Genomic DNA, 26,465 nt, shown 5'->3' with positions numbered 1-26,465 from the left:
CAAGTAAAACTTGACTCAATAAAGCTGTGAAATCGGTGCTAGTAAGAAAATAAGTAAGGCTTGTTCCACCATTGAGGTGCTAGGACACACCAGTAGCTATGTTTACACTGTCAAATCAACCCTTGTATCCCTCTCTCCTTCTCCCCAGGCGAGTACTCCATCGGGACGGCTTCTGTCTGGAAGGTTGGGCGGTCAGAGGGCATACCCAGTGCTGAAATAGATATCCAGCCTAGTTCATCCTAAAACAGACTTTATGGGTTTAATCACCCCCTGGGAAGCGCATAGACACCTCAACTCCCCCTCTGATGGACCCCCCCTTACACCCAAGACGAACACTACCACCAGTACCATCATCGTCAAACGACTATACCACTCTTTCACTAATTAAAAAAAAAAAAAAAATAACATTTGTTAATTATTTGCAGGCAAGATTGTCATAAAGGGCTTTTTCATGTGTCCAAACTGAGTTAGTTGGTACAATGGATCTTAATGCACATACTTAGCTTGATTATACTGTATGTAACAACCTACTGTGGAGACAGACATGCTAGTGTGTTCAGCTCTTAGACAACATTCCCTCTACACACATGCTGAGACAAAGGACTGTTCTGGTCCTATTTTTATCTAGTACGTGTGTCTTTGGCCCCTTAAGTGTATTAGTGTGTAAAAGAGTGTAGCACTTCGGGAGCTCAGCTCACTTGTTTATACTAGTGTATATGACTCTTCAGTGTTCCCGTACAGACACTGAAGGTACTGTAGCGCTGATGTGTGTGGAGTATCAGTAGTGCAATGCCTGCTGTGTTCACTCTCCCTCATTCAGATGTGCTCAGGTGTGATGTGGGTTCCAGCAGAGGCAATAGGAGTGACTGTGACTTGAGTGTTGGAATGTTCATTTTAGATATTTATAAAATGTTGCTGCCTACCAACACCTCATTATCAGGCACAAAGGTCTTAAGTCTCAACTAGGCTTCCTCTCTCCCAACTGAGTTTAAAAGCAGGCCTTTAGAGGAACAAGGAGTGAGCTGGGATTCAGGGGCCTCATTTATAAACCGTGCGTGCATACAATATACCCCAAAATGTGCATGCGGCAGTTTCTACGATTTAAGTTGGCATTTATAAAAATGTAACGTGTTGTGAGAATGTGCTCAGCTCCCCGTTTAGACCATGCGTACGCACATCTACTAGTGGCTGAAATATTGTATTGCAAGCTGGCAAGTAAGTATTTTGTGCAAATGGGGGATATGATGAAAAGCTTATTCATAAAAAAAACTAAAAACAGGACAACATAACACAAATTCAGCCATTTGCCATCAGTTAGAAGAGCAAAATTATTTATTTAATCTAAAATAAACATTTGAATCTCTATTTTCATAACCATTGCAGAATAAATTTCTCACCTTTTCTAGCCGTAATAGGTTCATATTCCCTAAGTAGCCATACAACAAATTAGCATGTGCATCTCTCATTTAATTGGACCTAGGAGCCTAGTAAATAGATAGGCTGTATTAAATTGTGCAATCCCATAGGCAGTGCGGTTTATAATCTAGCCTACAGTCAAATTTAAAAGCTGAAGTTTCTTTTACATTGAAGTAGGCCTATGTATGCTACTGGTAGCCTGCCTTAGACAATTTTTCAGAATTCACGGCCAGTCCCATCATATTTAGGTGAAAAGTCGATGCAAAACATTGTTGAATTTAAACGTTCTGCTGACAGGTCCACAATTTGCCATTTGTTTTCTCTTTCATAAACCGTATTGGAACATTCTGCCAACACAGTAGTTTATGTAAAATATTTGAGTATAGGTAAGCTATTGTATTGCTGTGAGATAGAAGCACAACATTGCCAATTTAAATCAGAACCTATACTAAGGCAGGACATTGTTTCTATCTATTGATAAACAAAATATTGAACTATTTCTATTTTGAACTTTAGTGTGGGCTGTAGCATTTAGCCTACTTTTAAAGTGTTTCAAAATATAGGCTACAATCAACCTTGCAGACATCAGGCACTCGCTATATGCATGTTTAGTTTGAATAACTTCCAAAAACATTCTGCCCACAGAAATGTGATCAAAATTGCAATTGCCCATTTTAGATACTGCCATGGCCTAATTCAAAAATTATACAGCAAATGGTGTGTTATTGTCACCATAACATTTGGAGGTGTTTTCCAGGCAGAGTTTTAATGTGCACCAAATGTATGAATCTAAATATTTTTGTACTCCCGCTGGATTTTCAGAAATGTGTCTCATGCGGAAATGTGTGAACTGTTATAAATGAGGCCCCAGGACTATATCGGTCAAGTCTCCGATGACACCCTATTTCCTATATAGTGCACAACTAGGTGGCTCAGGTCAAAAGTAGTGCATGCACTTTATAGGGAAGTCATGGTATCATTTGACTACAATTTTTAAATGTCATTAATCTATCCAAATATTTATCTGATCGATTGTATTTATGAGCTGTAGTCATGAGCAAAAGTGTGGAGAGCAACTATTGTTTTTGCTGATTTAGCTTTGAAATGTCATTAATAGATTATATAATACCTGGATTCACGTTTGTAACGGCTGCTTCTGCAGATTAACTAGCCTCATTAAATACATCTGTGAAAGGAACAAATTTTACTCAAAACTGCCGTTTCCTTTTTGATTTTGCTGTTGCTTTTGTCAACTTTGTTATCCAAAATTCCTTGCTTCCCATTTGTGTTCTTGACTTTGTTTCTGTGTTGAACACCCAATTATTTTTTCCAAAGGTCCCCTTTTTGTCTGAGAGAAGCTGTTGATTTTTCCTGTTTTAGAATTCAACCCTGTAAAATGGTAATAAAGATATCTTTGCGCTCTTTAGCACTTTGAAAGAATGTTTAATTTTGTTCTATGTCTGATTAGTATCCAAGGTTCATCATGTGTTTTATCTACATATCAAAATACATTTCCTATTCACACATTATTGCAGGACATCCCAACAGTTGGCTAAAAGTGTCTGAATATGGAATATTATAATCTTTGTGTAATGTTACTGAATTCATTTTTATTATTGAGTGAAGTACAAACAAATATCCCCCAAACTACCAGTGGAACTAAAATGTGTGCAAGTCTGTTGGCATCACTGTGGCACTACAGATGTAGTTACTTTCTCACAGATGAAAGTATTTTGGACCAGCACTACCTATCCCTCATTGACAACTCTGGCAAGTAGAAAAATCCAATCAACCCAGACAGTTGTCAAATTCTCCTATAGCATTGGAAGCAACAAAAAAAAGACTATAGGCCTGTTCCATTCTCCACTCCTGAAGTCTGCAGTCTAAAGGAGCATTTGCATGTATATTTCAAGAAGTGTAGGGTGCCTGGTTTTATTTTTAGCAAGTGTGTGAGGGCGTCGCAGCACACTTCACTGGCTCATATTCCCCTTCCTGTCCAATCATGAGTGTGGCCTTAACTAAAGTGCATTGCACTCCGAAACAAGTCACTGACAAGTGTTGGAGTGAGAAAAATATCTGAAATCAGGAATCGCCACTTAGAATGCAGTATATACATACATCCCTTCATGGCAGCTATGATCCTGTGGGTTAGTGGCACATAAATGTTCTTGTGTTCATAAAGTAGTTTTCTTCAGCTGAAATGTCACAGTATTTGGGCCAACTTCATTTGGATTTGATGATTTCTTTGTCCTCTTGGATCCAAATGCTTTCCTGTAAAAATCCCCAAATAAATGCAGTTAGAATCTATAGGCTAACAAAGCAAGATTGTAATTCTTGTATATGGGAGTTTTTGACATTCCACAATAGAAAGGCTGGGATAAACTACCTCCGCATCAGCATTCTTTTTATCGGCTTAATCTACCAACCAATCATCTCCCACAGCACCTTCCTCCTAACCTAACTTGGCAAGTGTAAAATAAATGCCTGGAACTAGACCCCCACCCCACATTCTGCTCTTGTTGACGAGAGTAACAAAACTGTCTCTTCTGCAGTTTTTCAACCAATCCAGTAAAATGGAGTGTCGCCTTGTTAACGTCTGAAAGCGGGAGTCTCTTCAATTTCCCTTGAAAACCGGAACATATGGTTGTGTTATGACTGTGCTGAGGCTACCCTCCCCCAGAAATGTAGTTTTTGTTTTGTGCTCTGTGTACACATACTTGATGAAATAGTGTCTTGTAAGTCCATGTGGGCGGGGCACTAATTAGTGTACCAAACAATCAATCAATATATTGACATGGGTAGTTTCGGTTGAAGGTTACCAGCGCTGCTTGTGCTTTTTGAACGGCTCCCTCCAACATGGTGCGGTCGCTCAGCATCTGTCTGAGAGCTGCAGGGTCCATCTCCAAAAGCATGCCTATGAGACAGAGTCCTTCTAAATTCTAACCATTACAGACCACTAAAATGGTTTATGAAAGACAGCATTAGCAGTATCTGTGATATTACAGTTCACTCAATGAGCCATTTTGTTCTAGAGACTTATGTTTAAACAGTTTAGTGGTAAAGCTGCCACCATATTGCTTCGCCTTACAGATCTGCAAATATTAAAGGGCCAAAGGGAGAGTAGGGATCAAATTGGGACCGGCTAGTGGCAGGGCTAACCTGTAATGTCATTTGAGTGCACTGCGTCCATCTCCTGCACCAGTAGAAACAGCCTCTCTTCCAGCCTCTCAGTGTCATCGGCATCTGATGAGTCACTCACATCTGTCTCTTCCACACCCAGCCTACAGCAAATCAGGGTAGGGGAAACATAACACGCCATGAATATCGTTAAAAAAACTGCACACAAAGTATCCCACACGTTATGGCCTGCGACTAGAGAGATATTAGATATTATTCTGGTATCACCATGTATTTACTATTGGATGTACAATAATGACACCATAAAATGGATGGGTAATGTTATATTACTGTATAAGTGAGGAACGCTGTCTTAGCCTTCTGTGTCAGGTTTCTAGGCTCTCCTTTCGAGACTAATGGCCCATTCAGAAACACCCCCTAGTCCTGTATCCTCAAGGCTTTTAGGTAGACCTGAGTGTGGATACTGTAGATGTAACCAATATGGCAGAAAAATATAATTAGTTCATCAGTGGCTACTATCATATTGCTTATACCTACCCAACTCTAGGGTAATATGGGATGTATTTGGACAGGGCCTCAGTCTGCTTGACTGCCAGAACTAAAATTAATGACGGCCATTAACAGAAAGTAGCCTAATCAGTCTAGTTTCCATCCATTCAGAGGTTCATCAGTGTTGTGTCTGGATATACAAACAAAGTTCTTCATAATATCTTTCTTCCCCACAATGATGTCAAGCTCCACACTCACTCCTGCAGTGTCTTCAAGGCCAGGTTCACCTGCTCCTCCAGTAGTGAGGGTTCTGAGAGAAGATGCAGCACCGCTTCTTTATGCTGCTCCAGTAGCATGCCTGGAGTGGTACATGGGTAAATACATGTTAGAGAAGCATTAGAAGCTGTTGGTTCATAAAGGATCAGCCTGCGCTTGCACTGTATGGATTCACATTGTATAGGGCAGGGGTCAGCAACAGGCGGCCAGCAAGTGATTTTCTTGGCCCCAAACATATTTTTGTAATAAAAAATAACTTTAGTTTTGGGTCAAAAAAGACTAAAATCACCAGGAATTCAGCAAAAATCAGGTCCAACAAAAATCATCCCGCAGCTGAATCTAGTTGCCTACACCTGGTATTTGTTAACACCTAATAATAATAATATTAATTTGGGGGGGGATGCCTATATTTGTCTGGTTAAGTAATGGAAGTGTATTTCTTGGATATCCCAACTCCCCCTGAAATACACACAGGGAGTGAGTGTCTCACAACCAGTTGTTTGCCATTGGAGGAGATTTAAGGAATTAACTCAGGTTCTCAACCTTTTTGGTCAAGCAGAAAAGTGTCAAACTTTGTGTGTTGCTTTTTTGGCAAGATTTTTTCTCTCAGTAATCTGGTAAAATAAGGGTTAAGTAAATAAAATAAATCATACGTTTGGAGGGAGGAGAGATGATTGGCTTACTGATCAGTAGGTTGATTACCAGTGATTTTCTGTGTGTGGCCAGAGTTGTAGATGTCCACGAGCTCAAACAGCTGTTCCCCAAGCGAGTCAGAAGAGGCAGATGCTTCATCTTCCTCCTTTGACATCATTGTATTGCTGAAGTCATGGAGAGATCATAGTTAGTTGAGGTCTAGTCTCACATGGCCATCCTTCCAAATCTGTCTCGTTGAATAGACTACGAGAAACCTGGGCTCTGGAGGTTAGTTAAGATCAAACTCAACCAAATTGTGACACAGAAACTCACATGGGGTGGAGTTCAACCCGAGTTAAGCATGTGTAAATGGAGCGCAATTCCCTTTTTATGAACTTTTCTCTCTACATTCAGCCTCATTTACTGTCTTTAAAAACGCTATTTGTTTGGGGTGGAGATGAAATAAATGAAGGTGTGGCGGAGATGTCTACAGATCAGGGTATGTGGCGGAGGTGTCTACAGATCAGGGTATGTGGCGGGGGTGTCTACAGATCAGGGTATGTGGCGGGGGTGTCTACAGATCAGGGTATGTGGCGGAGGTGTCTACAGATCAGGGTATGTGGCGGAGGTGTCTACAGATCAGGGTATGTGGCGGAGGTGTCTACAGATCAGGGTATGTGGCGGAGGTGTCTACAGATCAGGGTATGTGGCGGAGGTGTCTACAGATCAGGGTATGTGGCGGAGGTGTCTACAGATCAGGGTATGTGGCGGAGGTGTCTACAGATCAGGGTATGTGGCGGAGGTGTCTACAGATCAGGGTATGTGGCGGAGGTGTCTACAGATCAGGGTATGTGGCGGAGGTGTCTACAGATTAGGGTATGTGGCGGAGGTGTCTACAGATCAGGGTATGTGGCGGAGGTGTCTACAGATCAGGGTATGTGGCGGAGGTGTCTACAGATTAGGGTATGTGGCGGAGGTGTCTACAGATTAGGGTATGTGGCGGAGGTGTCTACAGATCAGGGTATGTGGCGGAGGTGTCTACAGATCAGGGTATGTGGCGGAGGTGTCTACAGATCAGGGTATGTGAGCAGAGTTGAGTGGTTAGAAATCCAACCCCTCTGGTCTTTTTCTAGTCACTTAGCTAAAAACCGTTCTGTACTCACAGAGGAAAAAGCTGCAGCTCCAAATACGCTTCATTTATTAAAATCACAATTTAACACCCATCTATTTTTATGACAACCTGGACCAACCATTTGGTTTTGAAGTATTGAAACCAAACCATATGATTTCAATTAAAAGTATTTGAATAAACATGAAAAAGGTGAATGTAAGACTTGCACATAATTTCAAATAGGCTACATGTAATATTAAACAGCATAAATAGGTCAGAGGAAGGGATGAAATGGTTACTGGTTTCACGATAAAATTCCCTGACAATTAGTATTACCGTTTCAAATTTGAATTAATATTAAAACCGTGTTTGCTTACCACGGTTTGAAAAACTCTCGGTAAATACTGTCCAGCATCAACCAAAGATAGCAACAGTCTGATGCAGGCGCTGCCTGCAACGTGGGTTTTGTGTGAAAACATAGCGGAAGATAGTGACAGCGCTCTCGGGAGATTTTTCAGCCTTCTAAGAGGACCAAATCTGGACCAAAAAGTGCGGTCGTATTTTGGGTTTTACAAGAGTGCTGAGGGGAACATAATCGAAGATGGTCACCCTGTCTGCAGAACATGCAAAAAAGAAAATTGCTGCGATAGGGGGCAACACTTCAAATTATTTTTTATATTTTACTAGGAAAGTCAGCTAAGAACAAATTCCTATTTACAGTGACGGACTACCAAAAGGCAAAAGAACTCCTGCGAGGACAGGGGCCTGGGATTTAAAAAATAATTCAAATACAAAACACATTACAACAAGAGAGACAACACAACACTGAGGAAATGTTTTTTCTTTCCAAGAACTCTCCAGAATGGTTCTGTAACCTGTTTGGATATAAGGCCCAATGCCCTATTTTTATTTTATTTATTTACATTTATTTAACTAGGCAAGTCAGTTAAGAACAAATTCTTATTTACAATGACGGCCTTCCAAAAGGCAAAAGGCCTCCTGCGGGGACGGGGGCTGGGATTAAAAATGTGAAAATAAATATAGGACAAACACACATCACAACAAGAGAGACAACACAACACTACATAAAGAGAGAGTTTCCTCATCTCCCACCCCTTCTATTGCGACTATCCCTGACAGGGACTGGGAGACTAGTCAGGATCAAGGGCAAAATGAAAGGACATTCAACCTGACAGAGCTTGAGAGGATCTGCGTCTGAATACTTAACGAATGCACTTTATTACTCCACCTCTCCACCATGCTAGCTGATGTGTGGTGAGCATTCTGGCAGAAAATCGTTGCAGTGCATCAGTGCATCACACCCAGGTGGGTGCTACACATTGGTGGTGGATGAGGTGAGTTTCCCCTTTACTGTGTAAAGCGATTTGAGTTGATAAAAAGGCACTACATAAATCCAATCCATTATTATTATTATTATTATTATTATTAACCACACATATTCAACTGCCTATTTACTGTTAGTTGCCTTCGGTTGGTTAGGCCTACATTATCATTCTATTACATTGTTTTGTTTACCTTAATTTGCTTCCTCTATAAATGCCGTCAACAGCCTTGCTGCTGAGGAACATTAGTAAAAGTTTATTTATATATATTTTTTAAAGACATGTAGGCTAATTAAATTGTTATGGACTGGAGCGCAGACCAAGCTGTAACAGTTTGGACCTGACGCATGGCACAATACTTGGCTGTGTCATGGCACAATACTTGGCCGTGTCATCACACAGTTCCATGGTTAGTGCAGGCAATAGACGAGGGTATAGCCTACTATTGTACACTATTCGCCCTATTATATTTCTATGTACACTAATATTCTAAAATACCATGATTTTAATAACTAAATGTGTGTCACGCCCTGACCTTAGAGCCTTTTTATGTCTCTATTTGGTTTGGTCAGGGTGTGATTTGGGGTGGGCATTCTAGGTTTCATTTTTCTATGATTTTGTATTTCTATGTTTTGGCCGGGTATGGTTCTCAAATCAGGGACAGCTGTCTATCGTTGTCTCTGATTGGGAACTATACTTAGGTACCACTTTTGCCTCCTTTCTTTGAGGGTAGTTAACTTTGTTTGTGGCACATAGCCCTTAAGCTTCACGGTTGTTTTTGTATAGTTTATTGTTTTTGTCGGCGTCATCCAAAAAGAAAGTGAAAATGTACGCTCACCACGCTGCACCTTGGTCCTCTTCAATCAACGGCCGTGACAATGTGACAATTTTTTTTATTAATCAAACCACCCTTTCCTTTATTTAGTGCGTAAAGGCCCTCCAAACCTGTTTTTTGTGATTCATAAATACTTTACTAAATCTAAATCATCTACAAGATCAGAGTTTTTTTTTTATCAAGCAATTGGTACTGAAACATTTCTCCCTAATATTCTGAACCCGTTCTCTCAATGAACTCAATGTATTCTAGTGAGTCTGTTGTCCAAATTCCAACTAAAAATGTACACAGTATTTAAAGGGATGGCTTAAGATAAATGTATTGAAAACCCTGTTAAAAGAAAACTCCACGAGAAAATCTGTTGGCAGCAAGTGGGAGAGTTTTCAGTGGTTGAATTACATTTATTCAGAGCGCACAAGGCAGCCACACATGCAGAGCGTGTTACGCGACTGAATAAAGTCTGAATACCAAATCTCAGACTTCAACGCATTCAAAACGACTGTGAACTCGGGAAAAAACTAGCTCCAACTGGGAAAACAGTTTTGAACAGTCATCCAACTCGGAATTCCAACCTCGGGAACTTTGGCCTCTTTCTAGAGCTCCAACTTTCTGACCTGAAGATCACTGATGTCATGATTTGACCTCATACTTTTCCGAGTTCCCAGTTGTTTGAGTCGGGCCCCAGGATGAATAATACAGACACATGGGCAACTAATCTAGCAGGATGGGGGAACCTTACTAACAGACCCCAAACTGCCCTCGCCTCTAGTTTTCCTACTCTCCAGGATATTCTCAGTCTAGCTCTCAAAAACCCTTCTCCATATGTAGGGTTTTCAGCCTTTAGGCCAACGTTCACCCACAATTGGCTCTGTGGGGGGGCCAAAATCGACATCCACGTCTTCGGTGCCCGGGGAACAGTGTGTTAACTGCCTTGCTCAGGGGAAGAACAACAGATTTTTACCTTGTCAGCTCGGGGATTCCATCCAGCAACCTTTCGGTTACAGGCCTAACGCTCTAACTACTAGGCTTATTGGATATCAGAGCGGCGGTAACTTACCAGCATTACAACTTTCCCGAAGCGGATGCTTTGTTCGCACCACCCAGGGCAATTGAACTGATTCCAGAGGCCGACCCAAAACAACACAGGTCTTCTGGTCAGACTTAGAAGGCGCACACCACCCACCACTTCAGAGTATATTACTGGCTAGTGTTCAGTCCCTGGATAACAAAGTTGACGAGATCAGGGCAATGGTTTCTTTCCAGAGAGATATCAGGGATTGTAACATACTCGGTTTCACGGAAAAACATGGCTCACTCGAAATATACGGTCAGAGTCGGTCCAGCCATTTGGATTCTCAGTTCATCGCGCCGACGGGAATAAACATCTCTAGGGGAAGAAGGGCGGGGGGTGTATGTATTATTATTAGTGTTACCTTACAATTATTATTATTCTTTATTCACACACACACACAATCTTCTGTGTTGCATTTGAGTATATAGAATGACCCCATGCACAATTTACATAAATACAAATGAGTCTTAAGAAGACAGTGATAGTAATTGCAATGAGCCCAAAAATTGAATTAAATACAGGAGTCTTGTATAGGAGTCTATAGTGTATGTTTACTATCTCTACACTGACTTGTTGGACTTCACAAGACTCACCCAAAATGAAAACAGGTTCATTCAAGCCGTCCATGCTAATCTGAATGTCATTCAGTTCATTGCGGATTGTAGGACTAAACTATTTGATTTGCTGTTTTTAAGCATTAAACTTTCAAATAGCTCTTTGTTGACTATTGCTGGATGCTATCGTCCTCCATCAGCACCGGCCTGTACCCTACCTGCCCAAAGCTCTCTCCTGGCCCCTTACACTAAGTCTGAATTTGTCCTGCTAGGTGACCTAAACTGGGACATGCTTAAACCACATGACCAAGTCCTAAAGCAATGGGACTCCCTACATTTTTCTCAGATTATTACCAATCCCACAAGGTATGACTCCAAACACCCAGAAAAGGCTACCCTCCTCGATGTTATCCTCACAAATAATCCTGATAGGTATCAGTCTGGTGTTTTCTGTAATGACCTTAGTGAACACTGTTTTACAGCCTGTGTTCATAATGGCTGCTCAGTGAAACGACCTGTCCTGATTTGTCATAGATGCTTGCTAAAAAACTTTAATGAGCAAGCCTTCCTTCATGAACTGGCCCCTGTAAAATGGTATAGAATCAGCTTAATCCCCTCTGTCGAAGACACTTGGACCTTCTTTTTTTATATTTTCAGTGGTATTGATAACAAACACACCCCCATAAAGAAAATGAGAATTAAAAACCGGTTCAGCCCCTGGTTTGACCGTGATCTTGCAGAGTTACTCCAACTCAAGAATTGCATTTGGCGAAGGCTCAGCACAAGCATACTCAGGCTGACTGGCTCTTGTTCAGGCAAATGAGAAATAAGGGCAATCAGGCCATCTGGAAGGCCAAAGTTAGGAGCAGTTATCTCTCTGTGGGTCTAGACCTGGAGAATGAACCCTCACCCTCCTCACAGCTGCCCATGTCCTTTAATGTTGACGATGTGGTTGTTACTGACAAGAAGCACATGGCTGAGATTTTTAATCACCACTTCATTAAGTCAGGATTCCTATTTGACTCAGCCATGCCTCCCTGCCCGTCCAACATTTCCTCATCTCCCACCTCTTCTATTGCGACTAGCCCCAACGCTTCTCCCTCTTTTTCACCTGCCCCGCTACAAAGCTTCTCCCTGCAGGCGGTCACTGAGTCCGAGGTGCTAAAGGAGCTCCTTAAACTTGACCCCAAAAGAACAGCTGGGTGAGATGGTTTAGGCCCTTTCTTCTTTAAGGTTGGTGCCCCTATCATCGCCAAGCCTATCTCCAAACTTTTTAACCTGTCACTCTTTTCTGGGGAGGTTCCCATTGCTTGGAAGGCAGCCACGGTTCGTAATTTATTTAAAGTTAGGATCAAGCTGATCCTAACTATTATAGGCCTATTTCTATTTTGCCATGTTTATCGAAAGTGTTGGAAAAACTTGTCAATAATCAACTGATTGGCTTTCTTGATGTCTATAGTATTCTCTCGGGTATGCAAGTAAATAAATAAATTAAATAAAAATAGGGCATTAGGCCTTATATCCAAACAGGTTACAGAACCATTCTGGAGAGTTCTTGGAAAGAAAGAACATGACCAACACGTATAGTTTGCTTGTTAGAAAGCTCACAGAGTGACAGGCAGACAGCAGCACCGTCATTAGAGGTGAGGTCAATTTGTTTGATGACGTAGACGTCCACAGGGGACCCATCTTCGACAAACTCATAGCACAAGAATCAGAAGAGTGATGACATGACAAAACAAGCTCTAGAGCCATTTTTTGCTACTCTAGTGAAGGTGTGCTGTAGGTTGACAGCAGATCACCTAAAGCATGGATGGTACGACAATGTATCAGACGAGCCGTGTAAAGCATTAGAATCTGCTCCAAAAACTAACGTTGCGTGTGAGAGAGATTTTGGGACTTTTTTTGATCAATTACTAAGATTAAAGTCTAGGGAAAGCAAAATAGCATTAGAGGGCATGATCATGTTTAAACAGAATAGGCCTTGGGAATGGTTGGCTAGTTTGGGTCCTGAAAGGAAAGCTGAGATCCTTACAACATCTAGGGCATCAGTTAAAGGACAGAGAGTCATATATTGTGAGCGTTTGTTCAAAATAAGAGAGACTGCAGGCACTTAAAGAGAAACAAGATAGACAAAAGCAAAAAGACATTCAGGGAGTCAGTAAAAACAACAGGTTACTGTAGACATGGGCAAATATGGTGGGTTCTGGACCAGTGTGGAGGAAGTCGCCAAGCAGATAGCTAATTTAAGTAAATACCAGCCGTGACAGAGCAGTTAAAATTTAGATGCTTTGTATTAGGCCAGAAAAACGAAAATTACATTTTTTACTTATCAAAATGTGGGAAATGGCTGTCATCGGATCAGCTCATCAGTAACGTGAAGGGTGTAGTAGTTGTTATGAGTGAGCCACTTGACACTAGTTTAGATGAAGCACGCATGACTGCGCCAGCTGATCTTGTTGCTCAAAGTAAAGAGGTATTTTGAGAGATGCTACCAAACAGCATCTTAAAGCACAAGATCTGGGTCGTATGAGAGGACATTTAGATGTGGTTAGATTACCAAGTATTAAAATGCCACTGCAGTTTCTTGTAGAACGTGTTCAGCATACATTTAGTGGAACCATTTTAGATACAGAGTATGATGCAACAGTGGTAGACATAAGAAAATCAGATGACATTTATGAGTTTAGAATAAAATATGACAAAACTAGTAATATGCCCTGGTTGCCCTTATGGTTGGAATATCAGGAAAACCGTATAAAATGTATCCGTTTGTGCAAAGGATCTGGTCGTCTACATTTTTTAACACATGTATATTAGCAGTGAGGATAGGAGTGTGTGCTGGTGGCAGGGTAAAGTAATTAGTTCTAAAGGAGACACATTTGTAATAGACTATGAAGAAGAGGATGAAGAGGTGAGTAGTTCTGTATCAGAATATCCACTTCTATTTGATTATTATGTAAACGAGGTCAGAATTCTTACATAGAGTGGATCTATTCCTTAGGATACGATACCAGTACATACTGACAGGATGGTAATATGAGGCAACGTAGCTGCTTTAGGACTTTTAGGACAGTTATATGAGACAGGGGGCCAAAAGATATCTCCTTGTTAAACTTGAATGCCAGTTTATAAAAGGTAACTTCAGTCATTTGATGTGTGTGTATGTATGTATGTATGTATGTATGTATGTTTTTGTTTTTATGTTCATAATGTATTTAATTGAAAGACATGCTAATTATACTCTTTACAGTATATTATGTTTATAGGACTTTTATATTGTGTCTGCCTCTCACTGTCTAGTGTGGGCTATATTAAAATGCACCAAAAACACTTTGTTCTTGTGATTACATTCACTAGAATATGAGTGCCAGTGCAACAATCTTAAACATACATTTGTTTTACAAAACCAAAGGCTATTTTAAGAGCCAAATCATTCATAATAAAGGGCTAATTTCCATTGTATGTGTGTGTTACATTTGAGATATTGCATAGCCACAGAAATACTTTTTTAAAAGTATTTTTAACAGATTACTGTGAATTAATATGACCCTTCATGTTTGGTTATTACCTGTATTCATGTGCATATTTTGGAATTATAATTGTATTAACGACTATCAATAATCCTGAACATTAATTCAGTCATCTCAGGTAAAGAAAAACGTATTCTCCTAGTTAATACATTGTGCCATTCATCAACCAGCCAGGTACTGGAATTCACAATAAGTAATATTATTTGGCATTGAACAATGGGCTGGGAATAGAACGTTCAGAAGGTGGGTTGGTGCCTCGGTGCTCAATAGAACTAATAGGTGCTGACAGGTTGAAAAATGCCATAAAATAAGGCCAGTTTTTTCACCATTACTTCAAGATGACGGCAAGCAGTTGGGACAGATGGTAATATTATGAAATGGGGCTACACGACGGACATAATGACCAAGTTTTTATTATAAAAAAAGTGTACCGGTAGTTAAAAATATAATGTCCAGCCTATTAAAGCAAGACTCCAGACTCTTAACAAAACTCCTCCGATCAGAAGATACTATCGTCAATAGGCGCTAAAGTAGTTCATGCTAGCGTCTAAGAATGTGGTATTATCAGTCTTACCTGGGGCCCTGAGGTAGTTGCAGAGCTCTGAGGGCTTTCTCAAGGGCCTCTGTCAGCATCGCTTCATCCTGCTGCATCCGAGTCAGGACAGGACCAGGTAGTTCCAGCAACATGCCTCCGACCCAATTACAATGCCATCTCAATATACCATGAAACAATGTTGTAAAATGGAATCTACTACCTAGCTATAACATATTGGTAGTAATGCATATGCCTACATAGCTGCGTAATGCTTTGCAATTTGAATGTGAGTGTAAATGTAAACCGTTATGGGGTGATTCACCTGTGAGTTTCCCGGCGATCTCAGCGTGCTTGGGGTAAATTAAATCGTACAGTTGTTCGCCAAGTACCTCGAGATCTTCCTCATCCTCCATGATGATGTGATGTTTGACTGGTTATTCGCTGCTGTTGTTTACAATGCTAACCTGACATTTTCTATTGTCTGATTCGTTCTCCGACTTACAAGTTCATATTTGAGACAAAAAGTAGAGGTAACTAACTAACTATCTTCAAAAGCTGCAACACATCTTAACTATGATCGACGAGCTAGATCAGACTGACAGTGACAGACTCAATTGATGATGGATAGCTAAATTAGCTAGCTAGCTTGTTGACACAGATACGATTCAGAGGCACATCGATAACAATAGGAGCCGTGTACTGTTCGTTCAATCAATATCCGAACTTAAACAACTAAGACTGATAATCATTTCGACTGCATTAATTTATTTTTCTTATGTCATCCGCAAAGATTCTTCTTCTTCTATGATAAAATGGCGGTCCGCAAACCACCGTTAAAGGTGTATGCCGCCACCTACAGTGCTGGAGTTTGTGGTCAATCACGGTTTACAACATTTCTAAATCCTCCTACTTAATTACTCAGTACTTCTGATAAAATAAAAATAGCCATACTAACTTCTAATAGACCCTCCTCCATCGCTCAAAATCCCTTCCTACCCCCCCCCCCGACCTCAATGACCCTACACTTCAATCTTTCCCTCTTTTCAATATACTTAACAATATAATATAACAAGACATGCTCCACAATTTCACCGACAATACACTCCAGACACAAACCATTCACATGCTTACCAACCAGATGTAATAATGAGTTCAATGTACAATGTGCTAAGCGCAATTGAGCAAACACCACCTATTCGTTCCTAATCTGACCTTTGAATCTTGGTCCACGACCTTTCTTTGGAGGGCATATAAATGCTTGGCCCTTGTGCTCAGAGTCTCACCTCTTCTGCCACACATCTATCAAAATGGCTCTGATCTTACATTTGGCCTCACCTCTACGCAGTGGAACATTAATATCAATTATGTCTCATTTCAAAGCTCTTTTGGCTAACTGGTCTACAATTTCATTCCCTTCCACACCCAAATGTCCTGGGACCCAGCAGAATCTCACTACAACGCCCATTCTCTCAATTCTTCATAATAACATGAATACCTCCAATAGTAGGTAACTTCTATTAGATTTACCAGATGATAAACTATTCAATACAGACCGAGAATCTGAGCATACTATAATTCTAACAGGTTGTATGTCCTCCGCCCACTGGAACTATTATCCCACTGCAACTATTATCGCCAACAGTTCAACTGAGTATACTGACAGTTCATCTGTTAGTCTTCTACATGTCTGTACATCAAATTCAGGAACTTAAAACGCCTGCTCCTGTGCACCCACTACCTTGGTCCTTGGATCCATCTGTGAAAAGTAGTAAAAAAGCATAAAAACTTAGGACACCTACTCAATCAAGGGTTTTTCTTTATTTGTAATATTTTCTACATTGTAGAATAATAGTGAAGACATCAAAACTATGAAATAACACATATGGAATCATGTAGTCATCAAAAAAATGTAATGATGGTGTTGGGGGTGCAGGAGGGGACTACACACGCACCCCTGAGGGGCCCCCGTGTTGAGGATCCGTATGGGAGATGTGTTGTTGCATACCCTTACCACCTGACGGCGAGCTGTCAGGAAGTCCAGGATCCAGTTGCAGAGGGAGGTGTTTAGTCCCAGGGTCATTAGCTTAGTGATGAGCTTTGTGTTGGCTGTTGAACGCTGAGCTGTAGTCAATGAACAGCATTCTCACATTGGTGTTCCTTTTGTCCAGGTGGGAAAGGGCAGTGTGGAATGCGTTTGAGATTGTGTCATTTGTGGATCTGTTGGGGTGGTATGTGAATCGGAGTGAGTCTAGGGTTTCGGGGATGATGGTGTTGATGTGAGCCATGACCATCCTTTCAAATCACTTCATGGCTACCGAGGTGAGTGCTACGGGGCTGTAGTCATTTAGGTAGGTTATAGGGACTATGGTGGTCTGCTTGAAACATGCAGGTATTACAGACTCGGTCAGGGAGAGAATGAAAATGTCAGTGAAGGCACTTGCCAGTTGGTCCACGCCTGCTCTGAGTACATGTCCTGGTAACCCATCTGGCCCCGCGACCTTGTGAAGACCTGTTTAAAGGTCTTGATCACATCGGTCACGGAGAGCGTGATCACAAAGTCGTCCGGAACAGCTGGTGCTCTCATGCATGCTTCAGTGTTGATTGCCTCGACGCGAGCATAAAGGGCATTTAGCTCATCTGGTAGGCTCGCGTCACTGGGCAGCTCGCGTCTGGGTTTCCCTTTGTAGTCTGTAATAGTTTGCAAGGACTGCCACATCTGATGAGCGTCAGAGCCGGTGTAGTAGGATTCAATCTTAGTCCTTTATTGTCGCTTTGCCTGTTTGAGGGCATAGCGGGATTTCTTATAAGCATCCGGATTAGTGTCACGCTCCTTGAAAGCGGCAGCTCTAGCTTTTAGCTCGGTGCTGGTGTTGCCTCTAATCCATGGCTTATGGTCGGGATATATACATACGGTCACTGTGGAGACAACTTCGTTGATGCCCTTATTGATGAAGCCAGTGACTGAGGTGGTATACTCTTCAATTCCATTAGATGAATCCAGGAACATATTCCAGTCTGTGCTAGCAAGTCAGTCCTGTAGCGTAGCATCCCCGTCATCTGACCACTTCCGTATTGAGCGAGTCACTGGTACTTCCTGCTTTAGTTTTTGCTTGTAAACAGGAATTATGAGGATAGCATTATGGTCAGATTTGCCAAATGGAGGGCGAGGGAGAGCTTTGTATGCGTCTTTGTGTGTGGAGTAAAGGTGGTCTAGAGTTTTTTCTCCTCTGGTTTCACATTGGACATGCAGGTAAAAATGAGGTAAAACGGATTTAAGTTTGCCTGCATTAAAGTCCCCGGCCAGTAGGCGCGACGCTTCTGGATTAACATTTTGTGGCCTTATACAGCTCGTTGAGTGTGGTTTTAGTGCCAGGTCTTAGTGACAAATAAACACACACCTCCACCCCGCGTCTTACCAGACGTAGCTGTTCTGTGCTGCTGATGCACGGAAAACCCAGCCAAATATATTATCCATGTCGTCGTTCAGCCACTACTCTGTGAAACATAAGAGATTACAGTTTTTAATGTCCCGTTGGTAGGATAGTCTTGAACTGAGATCATCCAGTTTATTTTCTAGTGATTGCACGTTGGCCAATAGAACGGATGGTAAAGGCGGGTTACCCACTTGCCAACGATTTCTAACAAGGCACCTGATCTTCGCCCCTTGTAGTTCCATCTTTTCTTCATGTGAATGATGGGGATTTGGGCCAGGTCTTGGAGAAGCAGTATTTCCTTCACATCGGACTCGTTAAAGAAAAATTCTCAGTTGTGTGTCTGTGTGAGTCTGTGTGATGTAAGGGGGTGTCCTCTCTGAAGGGGTTAGTGTGTGATGGTTCCAGCATGCTACTTCTGATGCTGCTCCATCTGAGGAAGAACTTGCCGAAAAACATGACATTTCTCTCCTTTCACCAGGACACCCATCTCAACCTCCACATATTTGAGTGTGTTCATCTGTGTGTGCATCGGTTGTTTTAGTCTGCCCTACTCATAATACATGTGTTTTTGTGAGATAAGTGTGTTCACTGCTCTATGAAGTTGATGTGTGTTCTTAGTTGTGTTTGAATTCATCTCTCTTCTGCCCAAATGTGTGAAGAGTCTGGTGGGTCATACTGGTCAGAGGGAGCTGGGGTGCAAACGCCAGACTGTGGGTGTGAAAGTGGTGGATGTGTTTGGGGTTGGGAGAACAGTGGACTCAGTGGAGGATATCTCAGCCACTTGGCAGTGTTGGCACTGCTACTTTCTACCTGATAGGTAAGTAGACATCACTTATACAATTAATCAAAATTATATATGGCATTTTCTTTTCAGTTGGCACCAAGTGCTTTTACAGTAACCCAGCCTACACCAGGGTAACCCGGGACATACAGGGCACCACTGCTCCTGCCATCTTTTTCCCTGTGTGATTTCCTGTTTAGGTACCTGGCCAGCCGAGTGCAGTTGGGATTTCCCGTCAAGATGAGGCTCCAACTGCTCCCTCCCCAAACACATAGTTTTTGCACACATACACAGATACACAGACACACACTATTAGGAATGTTCCTCTATTTACATGTATGTGTGTCAGAGTTGAGGGACGCTAAGCAAGTGTTTTAAAGAGCCATCTGGTGTGAGAGGAGGACATGCAGATTCACTCCAAGTTCCTGGACAAAAAGGTGACACATTAGTCTTTCCCTACAGCCTGCCATTACCCCCTACTCTCACCTAGCCCCGTAATCTTAAACCACCAACCCCTAAGTTTCCAACATGACCCGATGTGTGTATTACAGGACGAGTTGAAGGTGGAGCATGCCTCGTACCTGCGGAAGCACCTGGAGCTCTGTGCCATGATGGCCGACTTCTTGCAGTTCCTGTTACTACGAAAACCGAGCTATGTCTTCATGTTCGCCCATGAGGACATCTCTCCCGTCGCCTCCCGGCAACCCTTCAATACCTTCAATACCTCTTCACCTTGAGGACACACACTGTGCCTGCGTCTCAATAGTCTTGTAGATTCCTTCTACTGGCACTTTAGTGAGGACAATATTGTTCTGGTTAGCGCTTGTCATTAGAGGCCTTGTATGTAAGTCGCTCTGGATAAGAGCGTCTGCTAAATGACTTAAATGTAATGTAATGTAGAGCGCTTGTCATTAGAGGCCTTGTATGTATGTAGAGGCCCTCCATCATCAAATTAATGCTTTTATGTATGTTTTTTGTGTTTTATTTTGTGATACTGTTTTTGTATGAGCTGCTGAAACAAATTCCAATCAACTCTGTTGATGTGCCAGTCGCAAGAGTTAGTTGTCAGTTGATGTGAATAAAATATTATTTATTATTTCATGTATATTAACTTTATCCTCGAGTGTGATAATTTCAGTAACTGCTACCTTGCTTTGGCTCTGATGTGATCACCCCATAAATATGTAAGAATGAAGGTATAACTGAAATGCTATGTATGTATGATCTGAATGGAATACTTTGCTGAGCGTACTTTCAACTGCCCTTTACCAAATGTGTCAAGACAACATGGTTTTGTTGTCCTTTAAACTTTAATCCATACCTCTGATTCAACCACGAATGTGTCACACCCTGATCAGTTTCACCTGTCCTCATTATTGACAACACACTCTCTGTGCCAGTTTGTCTTGTATGTTTTCAAGTCAACTAGCAGTTTTCTTGTTCGCTTGCTTTTTGTATTTTCTTTTTTCTAGTCCTCCTGATTTTGACCCTTGCCTGTTTCTGGACTTTGTACCTGCCTGCCCTGCCTGCCTGTCTGCCACTCTGTACCTCCTGGACTCTGATCTGGTTTTGACCTTTTTGCCTGTCCACGACCATTCTCTTGACTACCCCTTTGGATTAATGAACATTGTAAGACTCCAACCATCTGCCTCCTGTGTCTGCATTTGGGTCTCGCTTTGTGCCTAGATACAAATGATTTGAAGACCATGAGCCTGTCTTGGCTGAAAAATTGGCCCAGGACCATCAGGCATGGCAAGTGCTTGTTGCTGTGTGTAACACATGTCATGTTGGATGTGAAAGTACTTTCAGCTAAATTAAATGCAAATTGCAAAAGATTAGTGTTAAAATACTAGTTAAGTAAAAGCCTAAAAGTATGTGGTTTTAATTATAAGTATCAAAAGTAAATGTAATTGCTAAAATATACTTAAGTAACAAAATAAACTCATTTCACAGTCCTTATATTAAGAAAACCACACGGCACGATTTTCTTTATTTGATGCTTGGAGCTCTTTAACTATTAACCCATAGCTGGGGCAGTGGTTGGGCGTGTCCACATGAGAGTGGGCATGCACATTATATCTCTGTGGCCCACTGCTGCTGCAAGATCGCAAGCAGTTTAGCATGAGCATTAAGTTAGCTACTTACCATATGTGTTGCCATGAGGAGGCACTGCAAGGGTATTGATAGTGAAGAGGCTTCTGGGAGGGGGACGCTTACTACTTTCAATCTGTGGCCCTTGGCTACTGCACTTGACACACTTCTTACCCTGTGGTAGAACCACCAACACACAACTCACAAAGTAGGGATACAAAACTTTTGTACAGTCGAGTGACGTTTACTTTGGAGTGTACATGAAGGGGTTGAATTGATAAGTTGGATATGAGATTCAGATGGACTAGTAATGTATTCCAGACTGTAATGAATGCAGCTGTTTGATGGGTTGTTGTCATTGGGATTTGTTCCATGTGTACATATTCAACGATCAGTTGGTGCCAGTGCTGTATGGAGTTATTTTTGTTTTTCAAGTTTTGAAAGATTCCCAAAGCAAAATAAATCCAGAGAAGTTTGTTTTGGTGGGGTAGAAGGTCAAGGTTGCAAAGGAGACAAAAGCCCCGTTTATACCTTGTTCTAACATCCATCATTGTCCCGATCTTGTCTGAAGTTTGCTAGAGAGCATTTGGATGATCCAGAAGAAGATTGGGAGAATGTCATATGAATGTCAGATGAAACGAAAATATAACTTTTTGGTAAAACTCAACTCGTCGTGTTTGGAGGACAAAGAATGCGGAGTTGCATCCAAAGAACACCATACGTACTGTGAAGCATGGGGGTGGAAACATCATGCTTTTGGGCTGTTTTTCTGCAAAGGGACCAGGACGACTGATCCTTGTAAAGGAAATAATGAATGGGGCCATGTATCATGAGATTTTGAGTGAAAACCTCCTTCCATCAGCAAGGGCATTGATTATGAAACGTGGCTGGGTCTTTCAGCATGACAATGATCCCAAACACACCGCCCGGGCAACGAAAGAGTGGCTTCGTAAGAAGCATTTCAAGGTCCTGGAGTGGCCTAGCCAGTCTCCAGATCTCAACCCCATAGAACATCTTTGGAGGGAGTTGAAAGTCCGTGTTGCCCAGCAACAGCACCAAAACATCACTGCTCTAGAGATATGCATGGAGGAATGGGCCAAAATACCAGCAACAGTGTGTGAAAACCTTGTGAAGACTTACAGAAAACGTTTGACCTCTGTCATTGCCAACAAAGGGTATTTAACAAAGTATTGAGATAAACTTTTGTTATTGACCAAATATTTATTTTCCACCATAATTTGCAAATAAATTCATTAGAAATCCTACAATGTGATTGTCTGGATTTTTTTTTCTCATTTTGAAAATTACAGGCCTCTCTCGTCTTTTTAAGTGGGAGAACTTGCACAATTGGTGGCTGACTAAATATTTTTTTGCCCCACTGTATCTATGTCTACTTACCCATCGGGTAGGAGGTAGCAGTGTCCTCCACTGAGTCCACTGCCCTCTCCACCTCTCCCACTATCTGCTGTCTGGACCCCAGCTCCCTCTGACCACAGTTTGACGTGTTGGCCCACCAGACTCTCCGCATTTGGGCGGAAGTGTCCGTGGAACGAGATTAAACAAACAACTGAGAACACACATCAACTTCATAGAATTGTGAAAACACTTTTATGAGTAGGGCAGACTTAAACAACTGACACGCGCGCGCAAGCACACATTGACACATATGTGGAGGTTGAGATGTGTGTCCTGGTGAGTTCTTTCTCAGGTGGAGTAGCATCAGAAGCAGCAGGCCGGAGCCCTCACACACTAACCCCTTCAGAGAGAACAGTGGGTACGACAAAATCTGCCTCCTCACTTCCTACACACAGTTACAGCCTTCAGATACATACCCTCTAACAGAGCACATCGGGGCAACACTCACTCTGCCTCCTTACCTCACACATATACACACCACACAGACACACACACACAAATAAAACTCATAAGATTCTCGTGCAGACTTTAAGCCTTTCTATGTGGAAATTATCACCATGTGTGTGTGCTCATCCATTCCTGTGTGTGCGTGTTACCTGTAGGAAGTGGTCGAGCTGCTGCAGCAGCTCCATGTCTATGGATGTTCTGCTGTCTACTGAACATGTGTAGGATAAGAGAGATTGTAAGATACTGTAATTCTGCATCCAGTGTCTATGGAGAATGAAGATTCTACACAGATAGTCAAATACAATTTAGTTAATTGCACATTACACACTGTCCCTGTCCTTCTAGAAAAACAGATATAAATATGTCATTATACTCTAGTACAGGGATATTCAACTCTTACCATAAGAGATCCGGACCCTGCCGTTTTTCTGTTGTACCTCATAATTAATTGTACCCACCTGGTGTCCCAGGTCTAAATCAGTCCCTGATTAGAGGGGGGAAATTAAAAAAGGCAATGGAACTGGCTTCGGGGTCCAGAGTGTAGTTTGAGGACTCTAGTATATACAAAGCCATATCATGCAAGGCAAGGAATGGCATAAGTGTTGTGCAGAACCCCACCTGTTTTGAGACCCACATTTTTAGCAAAAAATAAATACAATTTGGTGGGGGCTTGCCTGTTTTGCATGTTATTTTGACATTAATACGTGTCACATATCAGTTTGCAAACAATATAACATTTTTTTTTTTAATCTTTGAGTTAATAAAGCTGCATACAAACATGGTCTCTTTTTTGCTTTCTTGACTAAGGCAACTCTAAAATGCAGGTGTTTCAGCTGAGCTCAGTGATTTCTGTCGTGGTGGGGCAGCCAGCTGAAAATACAGAGCGTAAGGGTTGGTAAAGTTCTCTAGTTGCGCCGTGATTGGCTCAGTGTTCTGTCAGTCATGGAGACACGACGTCATCACCAAGTGTAATGGTAGAGCTCGAAAATTCAGGCCTCTTGGGTGCTGCCATAGAGTTACATTAGAAGTGCCCATCCAAGAAGGCTCAAGGTCATTGGCCACAGATAAAATTACATCAAATCACGTTATATCTACAGTAGCTTTGATTGGACTGATCATGTCAACATCATACTTTAAAAATCTTAGCCAACAGTCATCATCATGAATCAAGTCGACAATCTACTAGCAAATCCTTTTTAATCCTTGTCATATGAAGATAAAAAATTAATGGGAGTATACATGACAATAATTATAGAGATTATAGATAAAACGTATCTGTGCTTATCGGCCATTGGACATACAGTACTTAGCCATGTCAATGGCAGTTGTTAAATTCCCAGTTTCTCTCTTTTTGATTTCTACTTCTCAGGTGAGGGTGTTGTTTAGGTAAGGGTGTAATGTCGGTACAAAAACAAAACAGGCTATTTTAAGTCACCCATATTGTACAAAAATAGAACAATTAGACACCCTATAACCCACACCTACACACTCATGTATCAATCTGATTGATGGATTGTGTTGTGCAGTAAGCAGGCTCAGGTGTATAACTGTAGTAAGACACTTCATTATTTTTTTTTATATGTGTCTGCATGTTTTTCAGTATAAAGTACCCTGCAGCCATTTAGTGTGGACACACGGTGAGACCACACACACACATTCCTGTTGAACATTGTCTCTTTAACTACCTTATTTCCTCTCCTTCACTGCATCCCTCTCCCTCTTCTCCCTAAATCATCTAGGTTATATCAGCTGTGTCGGTGAACTCCTCCTACATCTGAACTGGCTGACACATCAAAATCAAATCAAATAAAATTTATTTATATAGCCCTTCGTACACCAGCTGATATCTCAAAGTGCTGTACAGAAACCCAGCCTAAAACCCCAAACAGCAAGCAATGCAGGTGTAGAATCACGGTGGCTAGGAAAAACTCCCTAGAAAGGCCAAAACCTAGGAAGAAACCTAGAGAGGAACCAGGCTATGTGGGCTGGCCAGTCCTCTTCTGGCTGTGCCGGGTGGAGATTATAACAGAACATGGCCAAGATGTTCAAATGTTCATAAATGACCAGCATGGTCGAATAATAATAAGGCAGAACAGTTGAAACTGGAGCAGCAGCACAGTCAGGTGGAAGTTGAAACTGGAGCAGCAGCATGGCCAGGTGGACTGGGGACAGCAAGGAGTCATCATGTCAGGTAGTCCTGGGGCATGGTCCTAGGGCTCAGGTCAGTTGAAACTGGAGCAGCAGCACGGTCAGATGGACTGGGGACAGCAAGGAGTCATCGTGTCAGATAGTCCTGGGGCATGGTCCTAGGGCTCAGGTCCTCCGAGAGAGAAAGAAAGAGAAGAGAGAATTAGAGAGAGCACACTTAAATTCACACAGGACACCGAAGAGGACAGTAGAAGTACTCCAGATATAACAAACTGACCCTAGCCCCCCGACACATAAACTACTGCAGCATAAATACTGGAGGCTGAGACAGGAGGGGTCAGGAGACACTGTGGCCCCATCTGAGGACACCCCCGGACAGGGCCAAACAGGAAGGATATAACCCCACCCACTTTGCCAAAGCACAGCCCCCACACCACTAGAGGGATATCTTCAACCACCAACTTACCATCCTGAGACAGGGCTGAGTATAGCCCACAAAGATCTCCGCCATGGCACAACCCAAGGGGGGGGGGGCGCCAACCCAGACAGGATGACCACATCAGTGAATCAACCCACTCAGGTGACACACCCCTTCCAGGGACGGCATGAGAGAGCCCCAGTAAGCCAGTGACTCAGCCCCTGTAATAGGTTTAGAGGCAGAGAATCCCAGTGGAAAGAGGGGAAACGGCCAGGCAGAGACAGCAAGGGCGGTTCGTTGCTCCAGAGCCTTTCCGTTCACCTTCCCACTCCTGGGCCAGACTACACTCAATCATATGACCCACTGAAGAGATGAGTCTTCAGTAAAGACTTAAAGGTTGAGACCGAGTTTGCGTCTCTGACATGGGTAGGCAGACTGTTCCATAAAAATGGAGCTCTATAGGAGAAAGCCCTGCCTCCAGCTGTTTGCTTAGAAATTCTAGGGACAATTAGGAGGCCTGCATCTTGTGACCGTAGCGTACGTGTAGGTATGTACGGCAGGACCAAATCAGAGAGATAGGTAGGAGCAAGCCCATATAATGCTTTGTAGGTTAGCAGTAAAACCTTGAAATCAGCCCTTGCTTTGACAGGAAGCCAGTGTAGAGAGGCTAGCACTGGAGTAATATGATCAAATTTTTTGGTTCTAGTCAGGATTCTAGCAGCCGTATTTAGCACCAACTGAAGTTTATTTAGTGCTTTATCCGGGTAGCCGGAAAGTAGAGCATTGCAGTAGTCT

The 26,465-nt window shown here is 42.1% G+C and overlaps 2 protein-coding genes and 1 pseudogene across 3 annotated transcripts in view; 2 read left to right on the top strand and 1 right to left on the bottom strand.

Annotated features, from left to right (window-relative positions):
- sec16a (SEC16 homolog A, endoplasmic reticulum export factor) overlaps positions 1-2,842 on the top strand; it is a 71,628-nt gene extending 68,786 nt beyond the window's left edge. Inside the window, 1 exon segment of the mRNA XM_029657609.2 lies at positions 149-2,842. Within this exon segment, the coding sequence (XP_029513469.2) occupies positions 149-220 (72 nt within the window). The 3' untranslated portion in view covers positions 221-2,842.
- Positions 1,315-15,747, bottom strand: LOC115128013 (uncharacterized). 2 transcript variants are annotated; one of them, XM_029657628.2, is made up of 7 exons: positions 15,258-15,747; positions 14,975-15,089; positions 6,022-6,137; positions 5,302-5,401; positions 4,576-4,697; positions 4,236-4,348; positions 1,315-3,687 (listed from the first exon to the last, which is right to left on the bottom strand). In XM_029657628.2, the coding sequence occupies exons 1-7, from the start codon at positions 15,346-15,348 to the stop codon at positions 3,640-3,642; spliced, it is 705 nt and encodes a 234-aa protein (XP_029513488.1). In that variant the 5' UTR covers positions 15,349-15,747; the 3' UTR covers positions 1,315-3,639. The 2 variants fall into 2 exon arrangements, with proteins under 2 accessions (XP_029513488.1, XP_029513494.1); XM_029657634.2 differs by having other exon boundaries at positions 4,236-4,330.
- Positions 15,748-20,778, top strand: LOC135571517 (ciliogenesis-associated TTC17-interacting protein-like; annotated as a pseudogene).
- Positions 20,779-26,465: the final 5,687 nt, after the last annotated feature.

Source organism: Oncorhynchus nerka, linkage group LG4 (assembly GCF_034236695.1).
Source record: "Oncorhynchus nerka isolate Pitt River linkage group LG4, Oner_Uvic_2.0, whole genome shotgun sequence".
Taxonomy (NCBI): domain Eukaryota; kingdom Metazoa; phylum Chordata; class Actinopteri; order Salmoniformes; family Salmonidae; genus Oncorhynchus; species Oncorhynchus nerka.
This window is presented reverse-complemented; position numbering and strand designations above follow the sequence as displayed.